At 34.9% G+C, this 20230-nt stretch overlaps 1 protein-coding gene and 1 non-coding gene across 2 annotated transcripts; both read left to right on the plus strand.

Moving 5' to 3' along the window:
• The first annotated feature begins 2553 nt into the window (after window positions 1-2553).
• Window positions 2554-2660, plus strand: LOC145007773 (small nucleolar RNA R71). Its single transcript, XR_013663139.1, has one exon. It is a non-coding gene; the product is annotated as a small nucleolar RNA R71 (small nucleolar RNA).
• A 6078-nt stretch (window positions 2661-8738) lies between these two features.
• On the plus strand, window positions 8739-9542 carry LOC145005374 (root allergen protein-like). Its single transcript, XM_078964453.1, has 2 exons — window positions 8739-8985; window positions 9126-9542. The coding sequence occupies exons 1-2, from the start codon at window positions 8805-8807 to the stop codon at window positions 9419-9421; spliced, it is 477 nt and encodes a 158-aa protein (XP_078820579.1). The 5' UTR covers window positions 8739-8804; the 3' UTR covers window positions 9422-9542.
• Window positions 9543-20230: the final 10688 nt, after the last annotated feature.

A 20230-nucleotide genomic window follows, 5' to 3' on the forward strand; every position in this document is an offset into this window, starting at 1 on the left:
CCCTTGCTCAAGAAGGAAAAGGTAATAGAGGTTGCTTATGTTTAACAGAAGATGTAATTTTTTGTTCAGGCTGAGCCCACGCCATAAGCTTTTCTTGCTCACATCGTGAGAAATGGGTATAACTACGTGAAAATTCAAACCAATTTTTTTTAATTTAAAAACACATTTGTCTCAATAAATAAACACAAAATGTGAAAATGTCAAATCATCAATTCCCATATCAAAAACTGTTCATATTTCAAAACTCCAGGATCCTCTAAATCATAACTCAATCGCTGATTAGTGAGTTCCCCAAAATATCACACATATCACATTAGCCGCTCGAGGCTAACTCAATACGACCCTCTGGTCAATGTGTTCCAGTGGAGACCTCCAGTCCCACCACTTGGGAGGACCCTCCGACCCTAACTCAGTAAGTTCACAACAATAAGCATAAATCATAAGAACAAAATGCAAAGTAGCATAATAACACAAATAAGCACATAAGACATCTCAAACACACAAGGATACCACTCATGCTAAGTATAGCGAGAAGACTCACCTCATAAGCTAGTAAGTACAATTCTCGTGCTCAGAAATCTCGAACTAGCCTCCGCCTAATACATAGGATAACCATCTCTAAATAATACTCTATTCGTACTCAATTACACCAAGGTTGTTCTCTCTTTCTCTCAAATTATAAGAATGGGTACAAGACCATTTTACCCTTCCATGGTCCCCATTACTTATATTGGACAACCCTAAAGTCAACATAAGTAAAAATCGAGTCAATAGTCGAAGTTTGACCTGACTCACCGAGTGCACTCATGTGACTCGTCGAGTCCAGTCATCCCTCACAAGTCTTTGTGAAGGTCCAGCTCGTCGAGTTAACCCCTAACTCACCGAGTTACAACATGGCCAGCTCATCGGGACAAACCCTAACCGACTCGTCGAGTTGGCTCCTCGACTCGGCGAGTCCATTCAGACTCTTTTCTCATTCAGACGATTCCAAGGAATAAAACCTTCCCAAACTCTAGATCTACACTCTTGAGGCTCGTTTATCATGTAAAGCCACAAGCTTTACGTCCATGCATGACACTTAGGGCGTGAAATTCCAAAAACATACTTTAATAGCGGTTTTCAATCAGGAGCATTATTATGGGTGAATAAATTAGGGACTTTTGGAGTCTAGGGACCTCACATGGTCCAGATCTGAAGTCCAAACCTCTATATGAACTCAAAACACTCAAGGACCTCATATTAGATGGAAAAAGTCTTTAACTCCCAAAATCATGAGATCTACTCAACAATATGAGAAAGGTGCAAGCTTTATACCTTTCCAGCAACTCTAAGGTGAAATAACCATGAATCTAATAACTCCTTCTCGTCCCTTGGCTTGGATTCCTTCTTCTCTTCAAAAGATGCACCAAAAACTTAAAGTTAGCTCAAAATACTCTCTCTAAGCTCAATGGCTGATTAGGATTTACTCTCAGTGAAGGTAACAACTGGTGAGCCGCAAATGAGGTTATAAGTGTCCTTAAATAGGCCCCAAACCTAGGGATTTAGGGTTTCTCTTCACATCGTCTACTCGGCGAGTCTGCTCTTCGTACTCCTCGAGTAGATCATTAATCCACATGGCATATCACGATCCTACTCGACGAGTTGTAGCACCAACTCGTCGATTCGCTCAATAGTCCTTCCCAAAAACATAAATACACAACATACCTAGAGGTCCAGATGTTACAATGGGCATCGACCATTTCTTCTTCTTCAATCTTCATTTTTTTCGACTTTGGATCAGGTTGCTTTGAGGCTTCACTTTGGATCTCTATTGGCTCTGAATGAAGGTTTTCTTTAGTGGATATGGTCATGACATGAGGTTTCAAGTTCAGATCAAGGTTTTTGGGTAGTAATGTTTCGTTCACAAGTGTTGTCAATTGTCCGAGTCGAGTCTTGATATTCTTGATAGAAGCTTGAGGGTTTCTTATAGTAACATCAGTAGGATCATGTCATTTTCCAGAGGCTTCCATAAACCTGTTAAGCATTGATTCAAAGTCAATATTCCTCTTAGGCGGTGGTTGTTCTTTTTGGTAGTAGCCTCGTTCGGTTTGCCTATATTTTTACTCTTTTTGCTTCATATATTATTTGTAATGCAACCCTTCTTTCTTTGGCTTTCTCCAATCTTTATTAAATCTATCTCCACTAGAATAACATAATTGAGCTTTTCTATTCACATGTTCATCTAAATTGCAATCATTAGTTAAGTGCAGCCATTGCAATTTTCATACAGAACTCTTATGGCATTTATAGATTGATCCAATTTCATCAATTATCGATCCACATTCTCGAGTTTAGCCATAACAGCTGCCAAATCTCCTCCACTGCTACTTCCATATCCTCTAATCTCATCTTCTCATTGGTTGTGGTATTCTCTTGAGTGCTTCACAAATTCTTCAATTAACTCTTTAAATGTGTCCAGATTCTTTTTAGTCATTGGCCCTTGAGAATCTAGTAGTTGCCCTGTTGTAACATTCACCCCAATTATAGAAAATAGAGACTTCTTGTTGCACATTCAAGTCATGTTAAGGGCAATTCCTTAGAAGGCCCTTGTATCTTTCCCATGCTTCGTACAATGATTCATCGATTTCTTGTTGGAAGTTGGTTATCTTTATGTTTAGTTTAGAGATCTTTGAAGGAGGACTAAATTGCTCGATAAAAGCTTCACAAAGGTTGTCCCATGTTCTAATTGTTCCAGGTGCGAGTAACATCAACTAAACTTTTTCATCTCCAATAAGCATCACTGGAAGCATCCTTAGTAAAACCGCATCTTTATTAACATTTGAGACATTGAAGTACTTAGCAATGTCCAATACTTCATCAATATGTTTGAATGCATCTTCATAGTCTTTCCCATAAAAGTTAGGTCTTTGAGCATAGAAAAAATGTGTCCCTTCAGCTCAAATTCTGTGGCAACTGGAATTTCGAATGGCACAAGACCCGACCCGTTGTCACAACACTACATAACCTTTTCTTGTACTCTTCCATAGTCATATCTAATATGTCCTCCATCATTTCGACGTAGCATTTGATGTCTTCTTCTTCATATTTGCTTTCTGTACCCGCCCTATATCGAAACCCCTTTGCGTTAGGAATTCTTTCAACACTTTCAAACTTGTCCACGTAAGAAGTACTGCTTGATTTGTCAAATGCTTTTCCTCCTTTTCATGGAAAGTGGATTCCGGATCTTCAAGTGGTAGAATGATCGGAATTATGGATCCTCGGGTCATAAAGTACTGAAATAAAACAAAATAAAAACGAGTAAAAATGAACTAAAAAAAATAAACAAAAAAAACCGAAAAATATTGAACTCTTGTCATGAGAAATGTCCCTCACGTTGTGAGAACTAAACAAACAGAATATATATATATATATATATATATATATATATATATATATATATATATATATATATTGCAGAAAATTAAGTTTTTGTAGTTTTCACCCCACAAAAAGGATCAGTTCTCCAGCAACGACGCTAAAAACTTGATGTGCAATTTATATACCACCTAGTTTTAAATTTATAATCCTAACCTACTTAACTAACTAATTATACTTGGTCAGTGTAACTAGTCAAATATATAGAATAGTTCAGGTAAGTTGGGTATCGAACACAAAGAACATATTTAGCTAATAAAATAAATTCTAAAAATTAACCTAAAAATAATAAGTAAAGAGGGGGGTTTTTATTTGATTTTTCAAGTTTAAATTAACTTAAAATTAAACACTCAACTAAAAAAGATTGTAAAAAAGATTTAAAAGACACTTTCGTTTAGCTTCGAATCCCCCTTTTTCCTATGGTTAGTTTCTAATTATAGATATATTCAGTTGGTTACCAATATAAATGTAATTAGCAATCTTGATTCAATCTTTTAATATTTTCACTAATTCTTGAACTACTATGTACTCATCATACATAAGTAAACACATAATTAATCATTAAAGATAATTAGGCTATGTAAGATATATGTAAGATAATTATCTATGATAAAGATAAAACATAATTATGATCAAATTATGTTTTCAAGTACAGCTGAAGTTGTTACCTTTATTACTTAATCTAAGATGTGATTAATCCTAGCTATAGCAATTTATTGATCATAAACTACTAGGTAATCAAGTTCATGCAATTCAATTAGTCATTAAACTACACTTAACGTGAAGTAAACCAACAAAGATTAGAACTTTAACATGCTAGGTTATAATAATCAAACACAAGCTTTAAGCAACTTTATAAAATCTATAGAAATCAAGAATCTAACACATAATATTAAGGTTCATCTGCACTAAACAAAAATCTAATGACTAGCTAGTCATAGCAGAAAATAAGCACACAAAAAGATAAGAATTTAACATAATTAAATCAATGCAAACCGAATGTGATGTGTAGTCTTCAAACTCTTATTCTCCAGTCGATTTCCTCTTCCAATAGTTGAATTTCGCACTTCGCACTTCTCTGGTCTCTAATTTCGACTATGCTTCCAGAAAACCTAATCCAACCTCCCAAAATTGAATGTATCATATGATATTTATAGTTTCCATAAAACGTATCTCACATCATGAGAATTGGCATCTTACATCGTGAGCTCGTTTTATAATTCATGTATGGAAAGGAAACTGCAATTTGCATAATTATATTCTGGAAGAATCCTCCTCACGATTTGAGATTATAATGCTCATGTCGTGAGCATCATTATTGTGCATATCGTCAAGATTTTTCCTTTCTCCGTGCCACGCTACTCTAACGCGATGACATGGGATGTGTATTTTCATGGTTTTTCTTCCTTTTAAGCTCCAAAACTCAGCTCCAGTCTTTCCAGGTTCCAGCTTTTGTCGTTTTTGTTCCTTTTCCTTCAAGAATGTTATATTTAGCTGCAAAACATAATTAATCTCGATAAATACCAAACAACTTTGCAATTAACGATATATTAACTTAAAATGTATTTAAATAATGCCTAAATATATGCATCAATAACAATATCAGGGACGTGTCTTTCTTTTTTTGGAACAACACCAGGGTATCGAAACTGGCTTTTGATGGTTGACTATAACCGGTGTCAAGATGTTCTCTAAGCTATTTTCACAGTTTTGCCAACATTGGGGAGCCATCCGATAAGGGCTCGTTGCTAGGGGGCTTTGCTCCTAGTTCTAGATGGATCTGGTGGTTTACTTCTCACCTTGAGGTTGATAATTTTGGTAGTTCTGATGACATTACATCTTGATACTTATTCAAAACTTTTTGGATCAAATTAGGCAACTCCTCCATGACAAAATTCTCATTTCTGCACATCTCTTGGATCGGTGCAACATAGCCCCTACTTTCTTTTAATACATTCTTAAATTGTATTGCTGAAATCAGAGATGCATCATCCTTTTTGCCTCTCAACCGAGTCACTTGGATGGAGTTATCATCAAGGAAAATAAGGGAGCTCACGGAAGGAATCAGGAAGACTTGAGCTTTTCGGAAGAAAGATAACCCCAATACTATATTAAAATCATCCATTGAACTAATGGTGAATGTTAGATCATTTGTCCAATCATCAATACGAACCTGAATAGTGGTTTTCCCTAAGATCTTCTTGGCTCCCGACTTAACTGCCTTGATCGTACCACAGCTCGGTGAGTAATGAACTCCAACCCTTTCAGCCTCCTTTTCGTTAGAAAGTTATGGGATGCCTTTGTGTCAACAAGAGTTGCCAACTTCTTTTCGTTCATCGACACATCAGCAAAGAGTAAGCCCTTGTCTTCATTCTTAACTTTTAAAAGTACCTTTGTCAGAGCCCCGAGGTGCCTTATCAATCCTAATTCTTCTTTAGTTTCTTCCTTGCCATTAAGTTTTCCCACCATGTCATCCACCAATGCATTCATAGCTTTTCGACTGGTCTATTCTCTAGTCCAATGAGGCTAATAGTAGATGAAAGAGGGTTTTCTTAGGGCCTTCAGGGTGTCTCGCATGAATAGATTCTCAAATCTTGGTTTTTCCGTCCTTTTATACTGAAAATATTCAGGGCGTTTGTATCTCCACCACTTTTGGCAACAGGAGGGTCAGCTATCGAGATTATATCATCTAAGGTCTAGACATTTGTTCTATTCAACTCAGCTTTTTTCCGAATCACATAACCCTTCCTTGAAATAGAACAATGCATCCTTGTCAGAAAGTTCATCTTTTTTCCAATATTATAGTTTTGATCTCCTTTTTGTAATCCGCAATCATACCCCCTTAGCGTAATTGCCTTAGTTTCCCTATGGCTTCCTCGGTTACATTGTGGGGGACAAAGTGTTTCTGTAGCTTAGCTTTGCACTGCTCATATGTATTAGTCGTGCATAATCCTTTCTCCCGCTAAGTGTACTTTCTCCTCCACCACAACTGACCTGATTCATGCAAGAATGCAAGGTAATTTCCGATTCTACTTGTATTATCAAGTACTCCACTTGCTTTAAAGTACTGTTCCAGTCCAAAGAGAAAGTTTTCAATCGTGGAAGCCTTGCGAGCACCATTGTATATATTTGGTTTGGAATGTTGATGTTCGAGTTGGATGAGCCATGTGTTCCATGGTTCCTAAAGAACGACGGTCGCCTTTAGCCTTCCTGCTTCAAAAGTTCCATCTCTTCTCGGATCCAAGGATTTCGTCCTTCATAGTCTTCTTGTAAGGGAGAAGCTCCTCAGAAATAGTGTTGAGTTGTTTCTTGAAATCAAAGGTCAAATCCTCAATCATCGTTTTTGCTGCACGCTGCATCTCAACATTTTCCTTGGACAACATTCTAAGCATCTCAGACATTTCACTCATCTGGATGTGCATTCCCTCAAATAGAAACTCAAGGTTAGCAAAACGAGAGTTTAAACTTTCACCAGAACTTTTAGGAGTAGTAGGGGTAATCAGAGGGCTTTTGACTTGCTTTGTGATTTGGTTCTCTTGGTCTTCTTTTTCTCAGCTTCCCAACCACGACCATCATCAGCAATCTCAGAAGCAACAACTTGATCAGCTGCCATTGTGTTGCAATCTTTGGTGAAGTACCTAAGATTGATCCTTTGCTCTGATACCACCTATCACAGAGTCGATTTTAGACCCGTGCGGCATTAGCAATGTTGCTGTCCAAGATACTAAGTAAGCCGAAAATTATTAGAGAGATTAACAAGGCAACACTTGCAAATTAGAAAATGCTTGAAACTCTTTGTATTGATAAGGAAATTCGTGATGCACAAATACAAATGTAGGCCTTTATATAGAGCCCTGGAATACAAAGAGACCTGAAGTTCTAACAAACAAGTAAACCAACAGCCAAGGAAACTGAAAACACACAATCTAGAAGCGTTGTATCAGGTAGGTTGGATCAAACCAACAAACTACCTATAAACTAGCTAGACTCGGGCTTGGGCTATAACAATTTGCTCCAAATACATTTATAAATAATTAGGGGTGTTAAATTGGATAATCGTATTTTATTTTTATTTTATACAATACGACACAAAATGTTTTATATAACATGAATACAAAACAATGTCTTTTTTTTTTTCACTAATTCGAAAATGTATCAATTAAAACACAACAAACAAGACACAATATGACATGATATAGATAACATAACATAACCATTAGTTTATTTAATTCATAATTAATCTATATAACATGCCAGAAACGACAAACACGAAAAAACAACTAAGGCATGTTAAATCAGGTCAATTTCGCATTGAATTGTGAACACAAACAAGACACGATACAGTAACGTGTTTTTTAAACTTGACATGAACACAAATTCAAATTGTAATTTCATCTCGATTTCGTCATAAACGTATATTTTTTTGTATGGTGGCATCTATTGACATCCCTTTGTATAATTTTTAAAAAATTTGCGTGCCAAAAATTTATCATGATTTGTCTTTTTCCGTCACAATTTACTTTAGAAATGTGATATTAGAATTTGTGGTAGATCCATCGGTAATTTTCCAATAATTAGCGAACAATGCTGATAAATATCTATGTGGAACTTAGTGTTTATTTGATAAAAATATAATAAAAACATAAAACAGAAGAAAATTAAAAAGATGTGATCGACGTATAGTTTTTCAAATTAATAATACTTTGGAATATGTTCAACTTGATACATTATTATATAAAAGGGCTGATTATGATTGAGTTGGTTTGATAATTCAATTAGAATGTCTCTAACCAAAGGGGTGCCAACGTGGTGGAGAATCAAATATAAAAATGTATTAGCTATGTGTAAGCACGTTCAAAATTGCAAATGTGTAGAGATCTTTTGTATGTTTAGTTTAAATAAAATTATTGATTTTTTTTTCTTAAAATATGATTAAATCTTTACATAAAAAGTTGTAACAAAATTTCACATTTTTAGATATATCTATTATTTACTTTTGATACAAAATACATATATGGTTAAATTTTGTGGGGAACAAGTTTAAAACCTGTTGAATCTACAAAATGACTAATGTTACTATTAAACGTGGAAAATATTCTTTTTATAGTTAAAATTATTAATTTTTAAAATTAAATTATATAAGTTTGATCCATCAACATTATACGAGTTAAAAAAAACATGATATATACATTTTGCTGATAATGTTCAGCGAGTGAACTATAGGACGGGTGAGTAGCCACCACTAATACATATCAACATATAGAAACCATTAAATATTGCTGTTTCCAGGCCTCCAATTCTCTATAAATACCTCTACGATGTACTCATAACTCATTGCAACAAAATCATTCCTCTTCTTACATATTCTCTATCTTGCAAATTTATCGATAATGGCTGTTTTCACCACCGAGATTGAGGTGACTTCTTCCCTTTCCGCTACTAAGCTTTTCAAGGTTTATGAAGACTTTGACACCCTCGCACCTAAGGTGGATCCTCAAACTTTCAAAGCCATCAGTATTATTGAAGGCGATGGTGGTGTTGGAAGCATCAAGAGCATTACCTTTGGAGATGGTAAGTATTACATAGATAACTCACATATTCATGCTGCTTCATAAGATATACATTATCTATACGAATCTTGTTAAACATATTGATAGTAGTGTCATTTATGTATGGTTCCTTAATTAATTTCTCGTCTAATGCATGTGAAGGTGTTCCATTCACAAATTCAAAGCAGAGATTCGATGCAATTGACGTAACCAATCTAAGCGTCAGCTACACAATCTTCGGAGGTGATGCCTTGTTGGATAATGTTGACTCAGCCACTCATCATGTTACGTTTGTACCTTCAGCTGATGGTGGATCTGTATACAAGCACACGGCTTTGTTTAATTGCAAACCTAATACTCAGCTAGGAGAAGATATTCTTAACTTTACCAAAGAAGCATTCAAGAACACCTTCAAGGCAATGGAGGCCTATGCCATCGCTCATCCTGAAGCTTACTAGTTCTTAAAGCAACAAGCATGACAAAAATTGCTTTGATTATAGAGTGTTAAAAATGGAAATGATTTCGTTCTTGTGTTTTCCACTTTTTTTACTTAAATAAATGGATGTTTGCTTTGCTTTACTTTTTTTCATGTAAAGATGAATGATTAATTAAGTTTATGTTCCATAATATATAATCGCTCTTATCTATAGACAAAAAAATTCTACTCTTATTTAATATGGCACCACAAACAAAACACAAAACTTGTATTCATCAAGCAATGCAACATGATGCGACAATTACAATTTCCTTTCATGAAAAAAAGAGAAGTAATCTCATGTGTAAGCTTTACACAACTTATATCAGTATTAGAAATAACTGAAAATTATCTATGTATACTAAAAATGCTAAACAAACCGTTGGTACAAGGGCTTATAGCCTAGCGGTTTCCGGTGTTGCTCTCCCTCATTGAAGTTGAGGTTCAAGTCCTGTCGTGTCGTGGAAACATGGACAATTTAAAGTGTATTTTAGGATTAAATTAGATTTGCTGTTTCAAAAAAAATAAAAAAAAACGTTGGTAATACCTATGTGAGTGGACAAAAATGACATTCAAAGATCAACTATCTTTGGGAAATTGCCAACTGAATACCGATAAAAAAAGTTATTTATTTATTTATTTATTTTATTTTGTCGAAAGTCCGTCTGTTTATGTTATTATTATTATTATTATAAGCTACAAATTAGGTCTTCGTGTTCGTGGCTTGTTTGAAAACTATGGTGAATATCCATCAAGTTTCCAACCAGAACCATTTGTCCAAAACATGAAAACTTTTGTGGATTTTGTCTCAAACGCAAAACGACTATTATGTTTATTTTGTTATATATTTTATTTTTTTTAATACTTTAATAATTATAAAATAGGAAATACTCTCTCTCTCTCTCTCTCTCTCTCTCTCTCTCTCTCTCTCTCTCTCTCTCTCTCTCTCTCTCTCTCTCTCTCTCTCTCTCTCTCTCTCTCTCTCTCTCTCTCTCTCTCTCTCTCTCTCTCTCTCTCTCTCTCTCTCTCTCTCTCTCTCTCTCTCTCTGTGTGTGTGATCTAGACTTTTAACAGTGCTCTTATTCTATCAATTATATATAGTGTATTGAGTGTTATGTTTAAGGTACTCATGAAAATGTATAAGAGCATTAGTTATAGATCACGTTATAACATCAAATTTAAATGTCACCGCAACTATAACACCAAGGGGAAAGGGTATTCCTCATGTTATAACATACTAAGAGGTAGAGAGAGAAAGAAACAAAATGATTTGATTAGTTGATAAATGCAACAACCAATTAAACTTCCTGTTTCACCTTGTCTTCGTCACAACGAGATATGTCATAACAACCAATTAACAAGAAGGGGGGGGGGGGGGGGGGGGTGTTCATCTTGTTATGAATAGGTTATGAGATGTAGCATCAAAAAAATACCACTTCCCGTTGGCCTTAACGTATGCTCTAATGGTTATGTTGGAAGGTTTGCAATGGTTGTTTCATTTTAAATGAAATTTATAACATTTTTCTAAAATAAACATTCCTTTTGAGCGATAACTTATGCTCTAATGGTTATGTTGCAAGGTTTGCAATACGTATGTCCTTGCTTACTTACTTTCATCTTTTCATTTTAAATGAAATTTATAACATTTTTCTAAAATAAACATTCCTTTAGAGCGATCAGTATGGGCACATAAGTGCTCGTTATAGTCGATGTGGACATGACATAATGGCGTTGTAACGGGGGGAACACCGCCCCCTAGTCGTTGTTTCTCGTTACGGGACATCTCATGCGCGTTACCAGAGGGCAAAACGCATAAAAATCGACGGTTTGAATGCAAATGAATCGTTGTAACAACAGTCATAATGTTTGAATTTTTTTTAAAAAAAAATACCTTTTAAACATTTATATAAGTACAACATCAATCTTCTTTACATCTTTCTTTCTTTCTTTCTCTTTATATTTTATAAAAAATTTCATACTTTCTTCTCAATCATAAAAATGGAGCAAAACCCAAACACCACACCCCCTATATCATCAAACCCAAACACACAACCTCGAATCTTGGATTTGCGGGTTACGAAAATTATTTCTACCTTATATCGTCTCAAGGATCACCACAAATCTCAAACCAAAGCGCCGCTTTCAATCACACTTTACCACCATTACATTTTCCAACGCACCTTATCTTCAACAAAATCTGATTAGTCAAAACCCAAATTTACAACAAAATCTTCTCCTTACTCTTGCTTTGATGCAACAAACAACCACCGAACGACCACCTCCAACACAACCATGGATTGAAGTGGAAGCATGAGGTAATAGGAGAGGGAAAGGGAAAGGAAAAATAAATCGAAAATCGATACGTGTTGAAACGGAAAACGCAGACGTTCAACAATGATGGACACCGGAGGAGGAATATGCTTTGACGGCGGCATGGTGTACTACTTCAAAAGACGAACTCCGCAAAAATGGAATGAATAAAGGTGCTTATGGGGGGGGGGGGGGGGGGGGTAGGGGGCGCTACATGAAAATTTTCACGCTAATGTTGAAGAAAAAACTGTATCGCAATAATGACATGTTAAACAACAAATTTAGTCAAATAAATAAGCAGTGCAGCAAATTCAACGGTATTTACAATCGAGATGCAACAACAAAGTGGAACCAACAACTTCGATTTGTTCAAATCTGAAAAGAACAATATCAGGTCAAAATGAGATATGTTTTCGAGTTTGAGAAATGATGGGAGTTGTTGAGAGCGGATCCAAAGTGGAATAAAACTCCTACATCGTTGGAGGTTCAATCCAAAAGGTCTTGCAATTCGAGCTCAATCGACGTGTCGGACGCACGGACTCACATCGACCTAAACGCCGACACCGATGACGGATGATATTGTAACACCCCAATTTTCATATATAGATTAAAAAAACAAATAATCGTTCCAACATCTCCCAAGATCAATTAGGAACTTACTTACAGACTAAACTACAACGAAAGCAAAATAAAATAAAATAAAGTCTTCAACCAAAGAGCTTCGGGTGTTACATCTTTGCGGAAATCCTTTGTCATCTTGTTGATCAATCTTTCTCCCTAGCCTTCTTACTGCCACTTGTTAAATACTTCCCTGGGTTGCGCACATTTAAAGTTTCTAAATGGGTAAGCCTAGGGCCTAGTGTGTTCGTGTTGCACATATATGTCCATCAATTAAAAAAAAACAAACAGTTTTATCATATAGTTTCAATAAATCATACAACAAATATATCACCCGATGACATAATTTAGGGGAACGATTAATTATCCAGAGAAAGAACCAAAGATTCATTTCCCTTCTCCTTGAGACAACTAATCATCCATTGTACTCAAGTATTTTAAATATCCAAGGAAATGAGTATAAATCTCAATTCCCATCCTCGCCGATCACACACATTCGCCATGCTCACGGCGATTAAACACCCACCCGTTCCACTAAACATGTCACCAAAAAAAACACGCACCGTAGATAACAAATCCAAAATAACATTTTGTATGCAACCATACTTATCATAAAACATACTGTCAATAAATAAATAAAAACAACATAATAAACGCATGACAAACATTTATGTGCGAGCAACCACAGAACACGAGAAAACTCACCTTGATGGCGTTAGTCTTAACCAGATGTCGTCACGCTACCCGCAAACATGCAACCTACGTTTAACCAACATTTATTTTCTAAGGCTTAATCCTATAAACATCTTATGTGTTTGTTTTGGTTCCATCACACATATGTCTCCTTCGGCCAACCAATAATTATTTCATCATATTAATTAGAATGTGCGTAACAACTTTAATAAAAATATTATTATCTTTTTCTTCATTTTATTTTCATGTCGTCATTCCTATTTAATGAGGTTTTACCCATAAAAGATTTAATATTCAAATGTCAAAATAACTAAACCTTAACATCAATATAAAGTAGCAAATTTAAAATAACAACCATTTATGTGATGGTAAAAATTGTCAAATTATAAAAACTCGAGGGGCTATTTTTACATATCTTTTGTTATGATACACAAGTAACACATTTGTTACCTATTTGTGAAAACTAAAATTGCCAACTTACCAACAATAGTAGGACCATTTATGTAAATATCATTTTTATCATTTGAAACATCAAGATAACCGTTTCAACAAAAGATCCATATTCTTTTCTTCTTTACCCGAACAATAAAAACGTTTTCGACCATTTTATCACAGTAAAACTTAAAAACTGTTGTCAAATAAAATTTATAAAACCACCGTTAATCATCTCCATTTCATACTAAAATATTCATATACTAAATCTTGAATAACTTATTATAAAGCAAATTTAAATTCATAATTACTTTTACCAAAACATAACATTTGTTTTTCACCGAATTCGATTATTCCTTGGCCGAAAAGAGACATAGGATTGAACCAAAATAAATACTCAAATCCTATAAACCTACTCAAACTCAAATCAAAGAGACATACCTTAATTTCTAAAATAGCTTTGAAAATCTTCACGAACTCCCCGATTTCTCTTTTGTTTCCCCAACCTTTCTTGCACTTTTTCGTTGGCACTACACTCTATTTCCCATGTCTTTTATAATGTCCAAGTTTGTAACCTTTCTAATTTACCCAAAAGTCTAAATTTATAACACTAATCAAAGTGATGGGTTTTGGAATTAAAATTCCATAATTTCTCTATTTACTTCTACTTAATCACCATTATATTATTTTAATAATATAATCAAATTATATATATTTATACATTTTTTTAGTTTGAGTTATCACAAACTTCCCCCCTTCGAAAAATTCCGTCCTCGGAATTTGAACTAAAAAAACAAATAAGGGTATTTGGTCTTATTATCTAATACGTTTCCCATGTCATTACTTTCATTGTGCTTTCATGAGTTATATCTCCACATTCATTAACTTCATGAACAAATAATCCATTCCTCGTTGTAAACTTTTCCAAAATGGTGATAGAAAATTAAGGATATGGTCATAAATAGACAATTGAACCATTTTATCAACATACAACTTAACTAACTTTTCCGTCACATATATTTCACCCGATAACACAGTTTAAGGGAGTATTTTATATATCCAGAGAAAAAACCAATGGTCCACTTCCCTTCCCACTTGGCACAACCCGTCCGTTGTGCTCAAGCATTTAAATATTTAAGGAAATGAGTAACATCTCAATTTCCTATCCCCGCCGGTCGCAACACACCCGTTATGTTCCTGACTATCATACACCCATGTCCTAGTTAAACGTGTCATCATGTATTAGGAAAACAATTCTAAAAAACGTTTCACTTCTCATCTATCGAGGATCCTTCTGGCTCCTCTTCAGTCCACCCAATACACTGAAGGTTACATCAATCCTCATCAGATAAATATTACTTGGTTCCTTCCTAACATACGACTTAGTGAATAAGTGACAACGTTAATCTTCCATAATTCGTAATGATCTTACACCTTCTATGACTTTTGGTAATCCATGCGCATATATATCATCCACTCTTTTTTTCCCTCACGAGCACTACTAGTGCACCCATGGTGATGTACTATGTTGAATAAAAACCTTATCAAGCAGATCTTGCAACTGCTATTAAATTCTTTCATCCTTGTTGGTTTACTCTCAGTCTCACATTTCCTTGTTCCATCCGCAAGAATTCTTCCTCCAATTTCTTGATCATCGTTCGAGGACAAAACATCTCTCTAAAAATTCTTGCACACTCTTCCCATTACATCCTATTGATTGTATCTGACACCCTAACTACTTTTATCCTCCCCATCAGTATAAAGCCTCATTTTTAAACATCGTCACAACATAAACCACATTGTCCTTATTTTCACACTTACCGGTATCTAATGTTTCCTCTATCTCCATGATCCACATTGATGATACAATTGGTCAACGTCCCCGCGACACGTTTGTGGTTTACAAGTCATGAACGTCTTGTAACAATTACCTCATCATTTTTCGTTTACATCTTTCCGTGATCGTAGTGTGACACTAGGATCAGAAATTGAAACCGACATACCATATCCATAGCCTTCATCTTCATTAACCTATTACCACCGTTATTCTATAGTGCATCTCGGTCCTGAACATTTACATGCACCAATGTAGATTGCATATCTTGAGCAATCTCGTCAGTTAATTATTCTCACATAACCATATTTGTTGCACGACGTCCGCAATCTTGACCCCGACCACGACCTCGATTGGAGTTAGAGCTCAGTTTTACCAATTGTACTCGTATGAGTGCTATAATGACTCCTAGACCTCTTCCCTTACAACTACCTCTACCTCGACCCTAACCACGCCAACAACCGGAAGTAGGGTTTACGGGAATCTCTAGTACTTCTTCGGGTGCAAAAACATCGACTCCAAAATTGGAATGTCTTCCCACTCTAGTGTTACCTTAATAAGCCTCCCTGATATCCATGAGGACATGATGCCTACTAGTAAGATATGGTCTAAATTAGTTTCTAGGTTACCTCTCGCTCCTTTCGTCTAAGCTTAAGTGTTTACGGGAACACCTAATCTGCTTAAACCTGGCTCTAATACCAACTTGTAACGCCCCAAATTTCAAATGTAAATATAACTTAACATAGTCCCAAAACTTCCAAAAATCAAGATTCAAATACTAATGTAATTATTAATAATAATAGCGGAAGCAAATAGAAATTTAATTAAACACTTGGTGCGCTACGTCTTCCTCAAAACTTGTCGCCTTCTTCAAGTCTGAACTTTATCCTTACCATTCCTGCTGCCACTTGCTACGTTATTTCCTAGGTTGCGTGCATTTAAAGATTCTAATAGGTAAGCCTAGAGATTAGTGAGTTCGTGGTTTTCATGCATATTGACGTCAATAAAATAAAAATAATGCAACAATTTATCAATATAATTCTTTTCATTTCTTTCCACCCTTGATAACACATTAGGGAACTACTATCATTTCCAGGGAACAAGTCCCTCCGCCGGCACAACAAATATGCTTACGGCTAGATAAACAAAGCGTAAGCTCTCCGCCGCGTACTAACACCCTGTACGACGACTAATTATAAGACCGTGTAAATACACCTGTTCCCTATATGTCACCCACCATTTTCACCATTTTATATGAAATAATTCACAAAATTTCACACAAATAATCATAGCAATAACAATAGAAACATGTAATTGCAAATAATTTGAAATCAACTTTTCATGCAAGCAACCACAAAATTCACACGAAACTCACCTTGTTGGCGTTTAGGTCTTAACCAAATCTTGACACGCTATACGCACCCTACATTCCACCAACAAATTTTCCTAAGTCAACAATTCTAGAAAACATCCTATGCGATCATTTTGGTTCAACTGTCTACGTATCTCATCCAACCGACTAATAACAATTATAAATTATTATTTTATAATAACTTTCTTGAACAATTTATAATACTTCCCTTAAGAAAAGTATATGCCATCTTTCGTTAATGTCTAGAAATAGTTTTAACATTAAAATACACTCGGCATGGTTAAAATCCATATATTAAATCTGTAACGTTAAGTAATCAACAAGTTATAAAATTCAGGGGTTAAATATGTAATTTTTGATTTTATAGTCTAAAATAAATAAAAACTGAAAATGCTCACAGTTTAAAATAACATTTTCTATTTACTTGGAAAATAGCACGTACTTGAGTTTGAAAACAAGCAAAACAATAAATATAATCACCATTATATTATTTTCTCTGATTTCTCTATTTATTTCTACTTAATCACCGTTATATTATTTTAATAATATAATCCAAATATATATATTTATACAATTTTTTTTAGTTTGAGTTATCACAGATATCGAGGGGATATCCCCACCACGACGACCGCTCAGACGCGACAAAGTGAGGCGCGCTGCAAGGCTTACAGAGGTGGTTGAGGCGATAACAAAAGATGTGGCGAAAATAAGAGTCAAATTCGATGAGCACAATTTATTAATAAAATAAAAAAAATTTTTGAAACGTAGTCACTTGGATTTTCTAGAAAGGCAGGCATGGGAGAAGCAAGAGCAAAAAAAGAGAACTAATGAACTATCAGTTGTCAATTCTTCGGACTACCGAGGAGGGTTTGGCACCTAAAGATCTATAGTGGTGCTACAAGCAATGAATGATCAAATTAGGAAGAAGTATTTGTGTTAATTAGGATTAATAGTAAAATATTATGATTTTAGGTTTAAATTAAATGTTATTTAGCTTAATTAGGACTTGGAAAAAAAATGTTACCTTGGAAAATTATATCTTTTTTTTATTGTAATCTTAATTTTAGTTTTTAAATATTATGTATTTTTCTGTTTTTAAATATTATATTTTATCAAAAAGAATTTTTTTTATTAATTTAAAAAAAGTCAAGCAAAAAAAAGTAAAAAAAAAATTGTCATGGAAAAAAGTAGGTGTTAGATCTTGTTATAAGTTATAACATGAAAATCATTTCCCCACATGGTGTTATAACACAATTGGTAATGCGCCATGTGAGGTGGTACAAATTTGATGTTATATCTAGTTGCCCACACTCTATGCTCTTAGCGTTCCATGCAGTTTCTTAAGTTATTTTATAGTACAAGGATGTTAACTAATCCCCTATAAGAGTTTGACCTATAACATCATTTTGTATGCATATGTACATATTCATTTTCTGAAAACAAGGGGTAGTTTTTTTTTTCCTTTTTTTTCCCGAAAACAATACCTTTATAAGCTCATCGGGTATGGATGGGTTGTTCGCGTGTAAGAGGTGATGTGAAAGGCTTATTCAATTGAGATGAGATGCTAGAGGTAAATGTGGTTTTACTACATTATAAAAATGCACAACAACTCTTACACAATAGACGTACGATATAGCTACAGACGCTTCAAATGAATATTTGAGAATGTATGTGAGGATCAGTCGAGAATGCACATATCTTTTTTGTGAGTATGTTACAGAGCTTTACGGTAACATATACTTGCGAAATCCAACTAGAAGTGATGTCGAACAGTTGTATACCGCACATCAGGCTAAATATGGATTTCAAGGAATGCTAGGTACAATTGATTGTACACATTCGTTGAAGGAAAATTGTCCCCAATGCATGGCGATGGCAATTCACACAAGGTGATCATGGTGTGCCTACTGTTATACTAGAAGCAGTTGTTTCCCAGGACCTCAAGTTTTGGCATGCATTTTTTGGTATGGCAGGGTCAAACAATGACCTGAATGTGCTTGGAGCATCTCTGTTATTTAATGATATTTTGCAGGGTAAAACACTAAACATTCCATACGTTGTAAATAGATATGAATACAATTATAGATATTACTTGGTGATGGGTATATCTAGAATATGCTACATTTGTCATATCATACACATATCCCACCGATGAAACACAAAAATTGTTCAAGTTAGCACATGAGTCTACAATGAAGGATGTAGAGTGGGCATTCAGTGTCCTCAAATAGAAGTGGCAGATAATCAAACATCCTGCATGAGCATGGGATAGGGAAAATTCGGTGAAGGTGATTAAAGTGTGTGTTATTTTACATAATATGATAATAGAAGAAGAGGGTAGGGCTATTTGTACATATAATGCGAACGATATACTCAATCCACCTGCAGTAATACAATTCGGCAGCCCAACATACTTTACAAGGCTTTTGGAAATACAAAACAGTGAAACACATCACAATCTACGTGAAGATTTGATTGAGCTCATACGACAACGAAAATTTGAAGACCACAACGATGAGAACGAGGCCGACGGTGAGGACAATGATGACGACGAGTAGTGTTTTTTTATTTCAATGTTTTATTAATGTTTTTTATTAGTAAAATGTATGTTGAATTTTAAAATTATTATTTTTATTTAAGTTAATGTTTTTTTATTTAAAAAATATTTATGTAAGTTTACTAATTGTGGTTTTTATTTAATATAATGTAAAAAAAAAGATAAATAAGATAAATAATATGGTGTCATAACCATTTCCACAGGCTAGTGAACATGTAATGGACGTGATGTCACTACTAGAAAACAACCATTTAATGACGCGCAAACAATGACACACATTGATTTACAATACACATTTTTTGCATGCCCTAAAAATATGTCAACTTTTCAAATTTTCAAGGATAAAGGACATGCATTTGTGCATGCCCTTGAATTAGTGTCCAATAAAAAATTTACAAACACAGATGACACTTTTATCTTAAATGTGCGTCCTATACAAACTTCGCTTTATAATTTTTACTCAAATACACGTTTCTTATCACAAAATCACAAGGATAATTTCTAGGGATTTTTTGAAGAACACTCAAAACACTCATTTAACTCACTTCTCTCCCCCTCGTCTCTCTATTTTTTTCTCTAATATCCCCTTCCATCCATGCCTTCGTCTCCGTTGCTCATCCACGTCCACTGCCTCTAACCCTCAACGCTAGAGCCTATAAAGAAGACGAAGAAATGATGCCCCAACTTCCAGTGGCAGATCTATCTTGGAGTCGGGGTAGCATTTTCCACCCCTCAAATGATTCCCTAACTTCTAGATATCCGAGCATAACTTTTAGCACAACAACAGGCACAAGAGGAATAACGGTCACACATATTGTAAGGTTAACCTGAGGAGATGGATATCGTATCAATAATCGCTACTTTCCCTTCAGAAATACGTGAAGAGGTATGTTTTTTCCGTACATTATCATTTTGAGTAATCTTTTTAAGTTTTAACCCAATTTTTATGTCTTTAGGTTCTTTTAACATCATCAGA

The sequence above is a fragment of the Lactuca saligna genome, chromosome 7 (genome assembly GCF_052625555.1).
Source record: "Lactuca saligna cultivar CGN05327 chromosome 7, ASM5262555v1, whole genome shotgun sequence".
Taxonomy (NCBI): domain Eukaryota; kingdom Viridiplantae; phylum Streptophyta; class Magnoliopsida; order Asterales; family Asteraceae; genus Lactuca; species Lactuca saligna.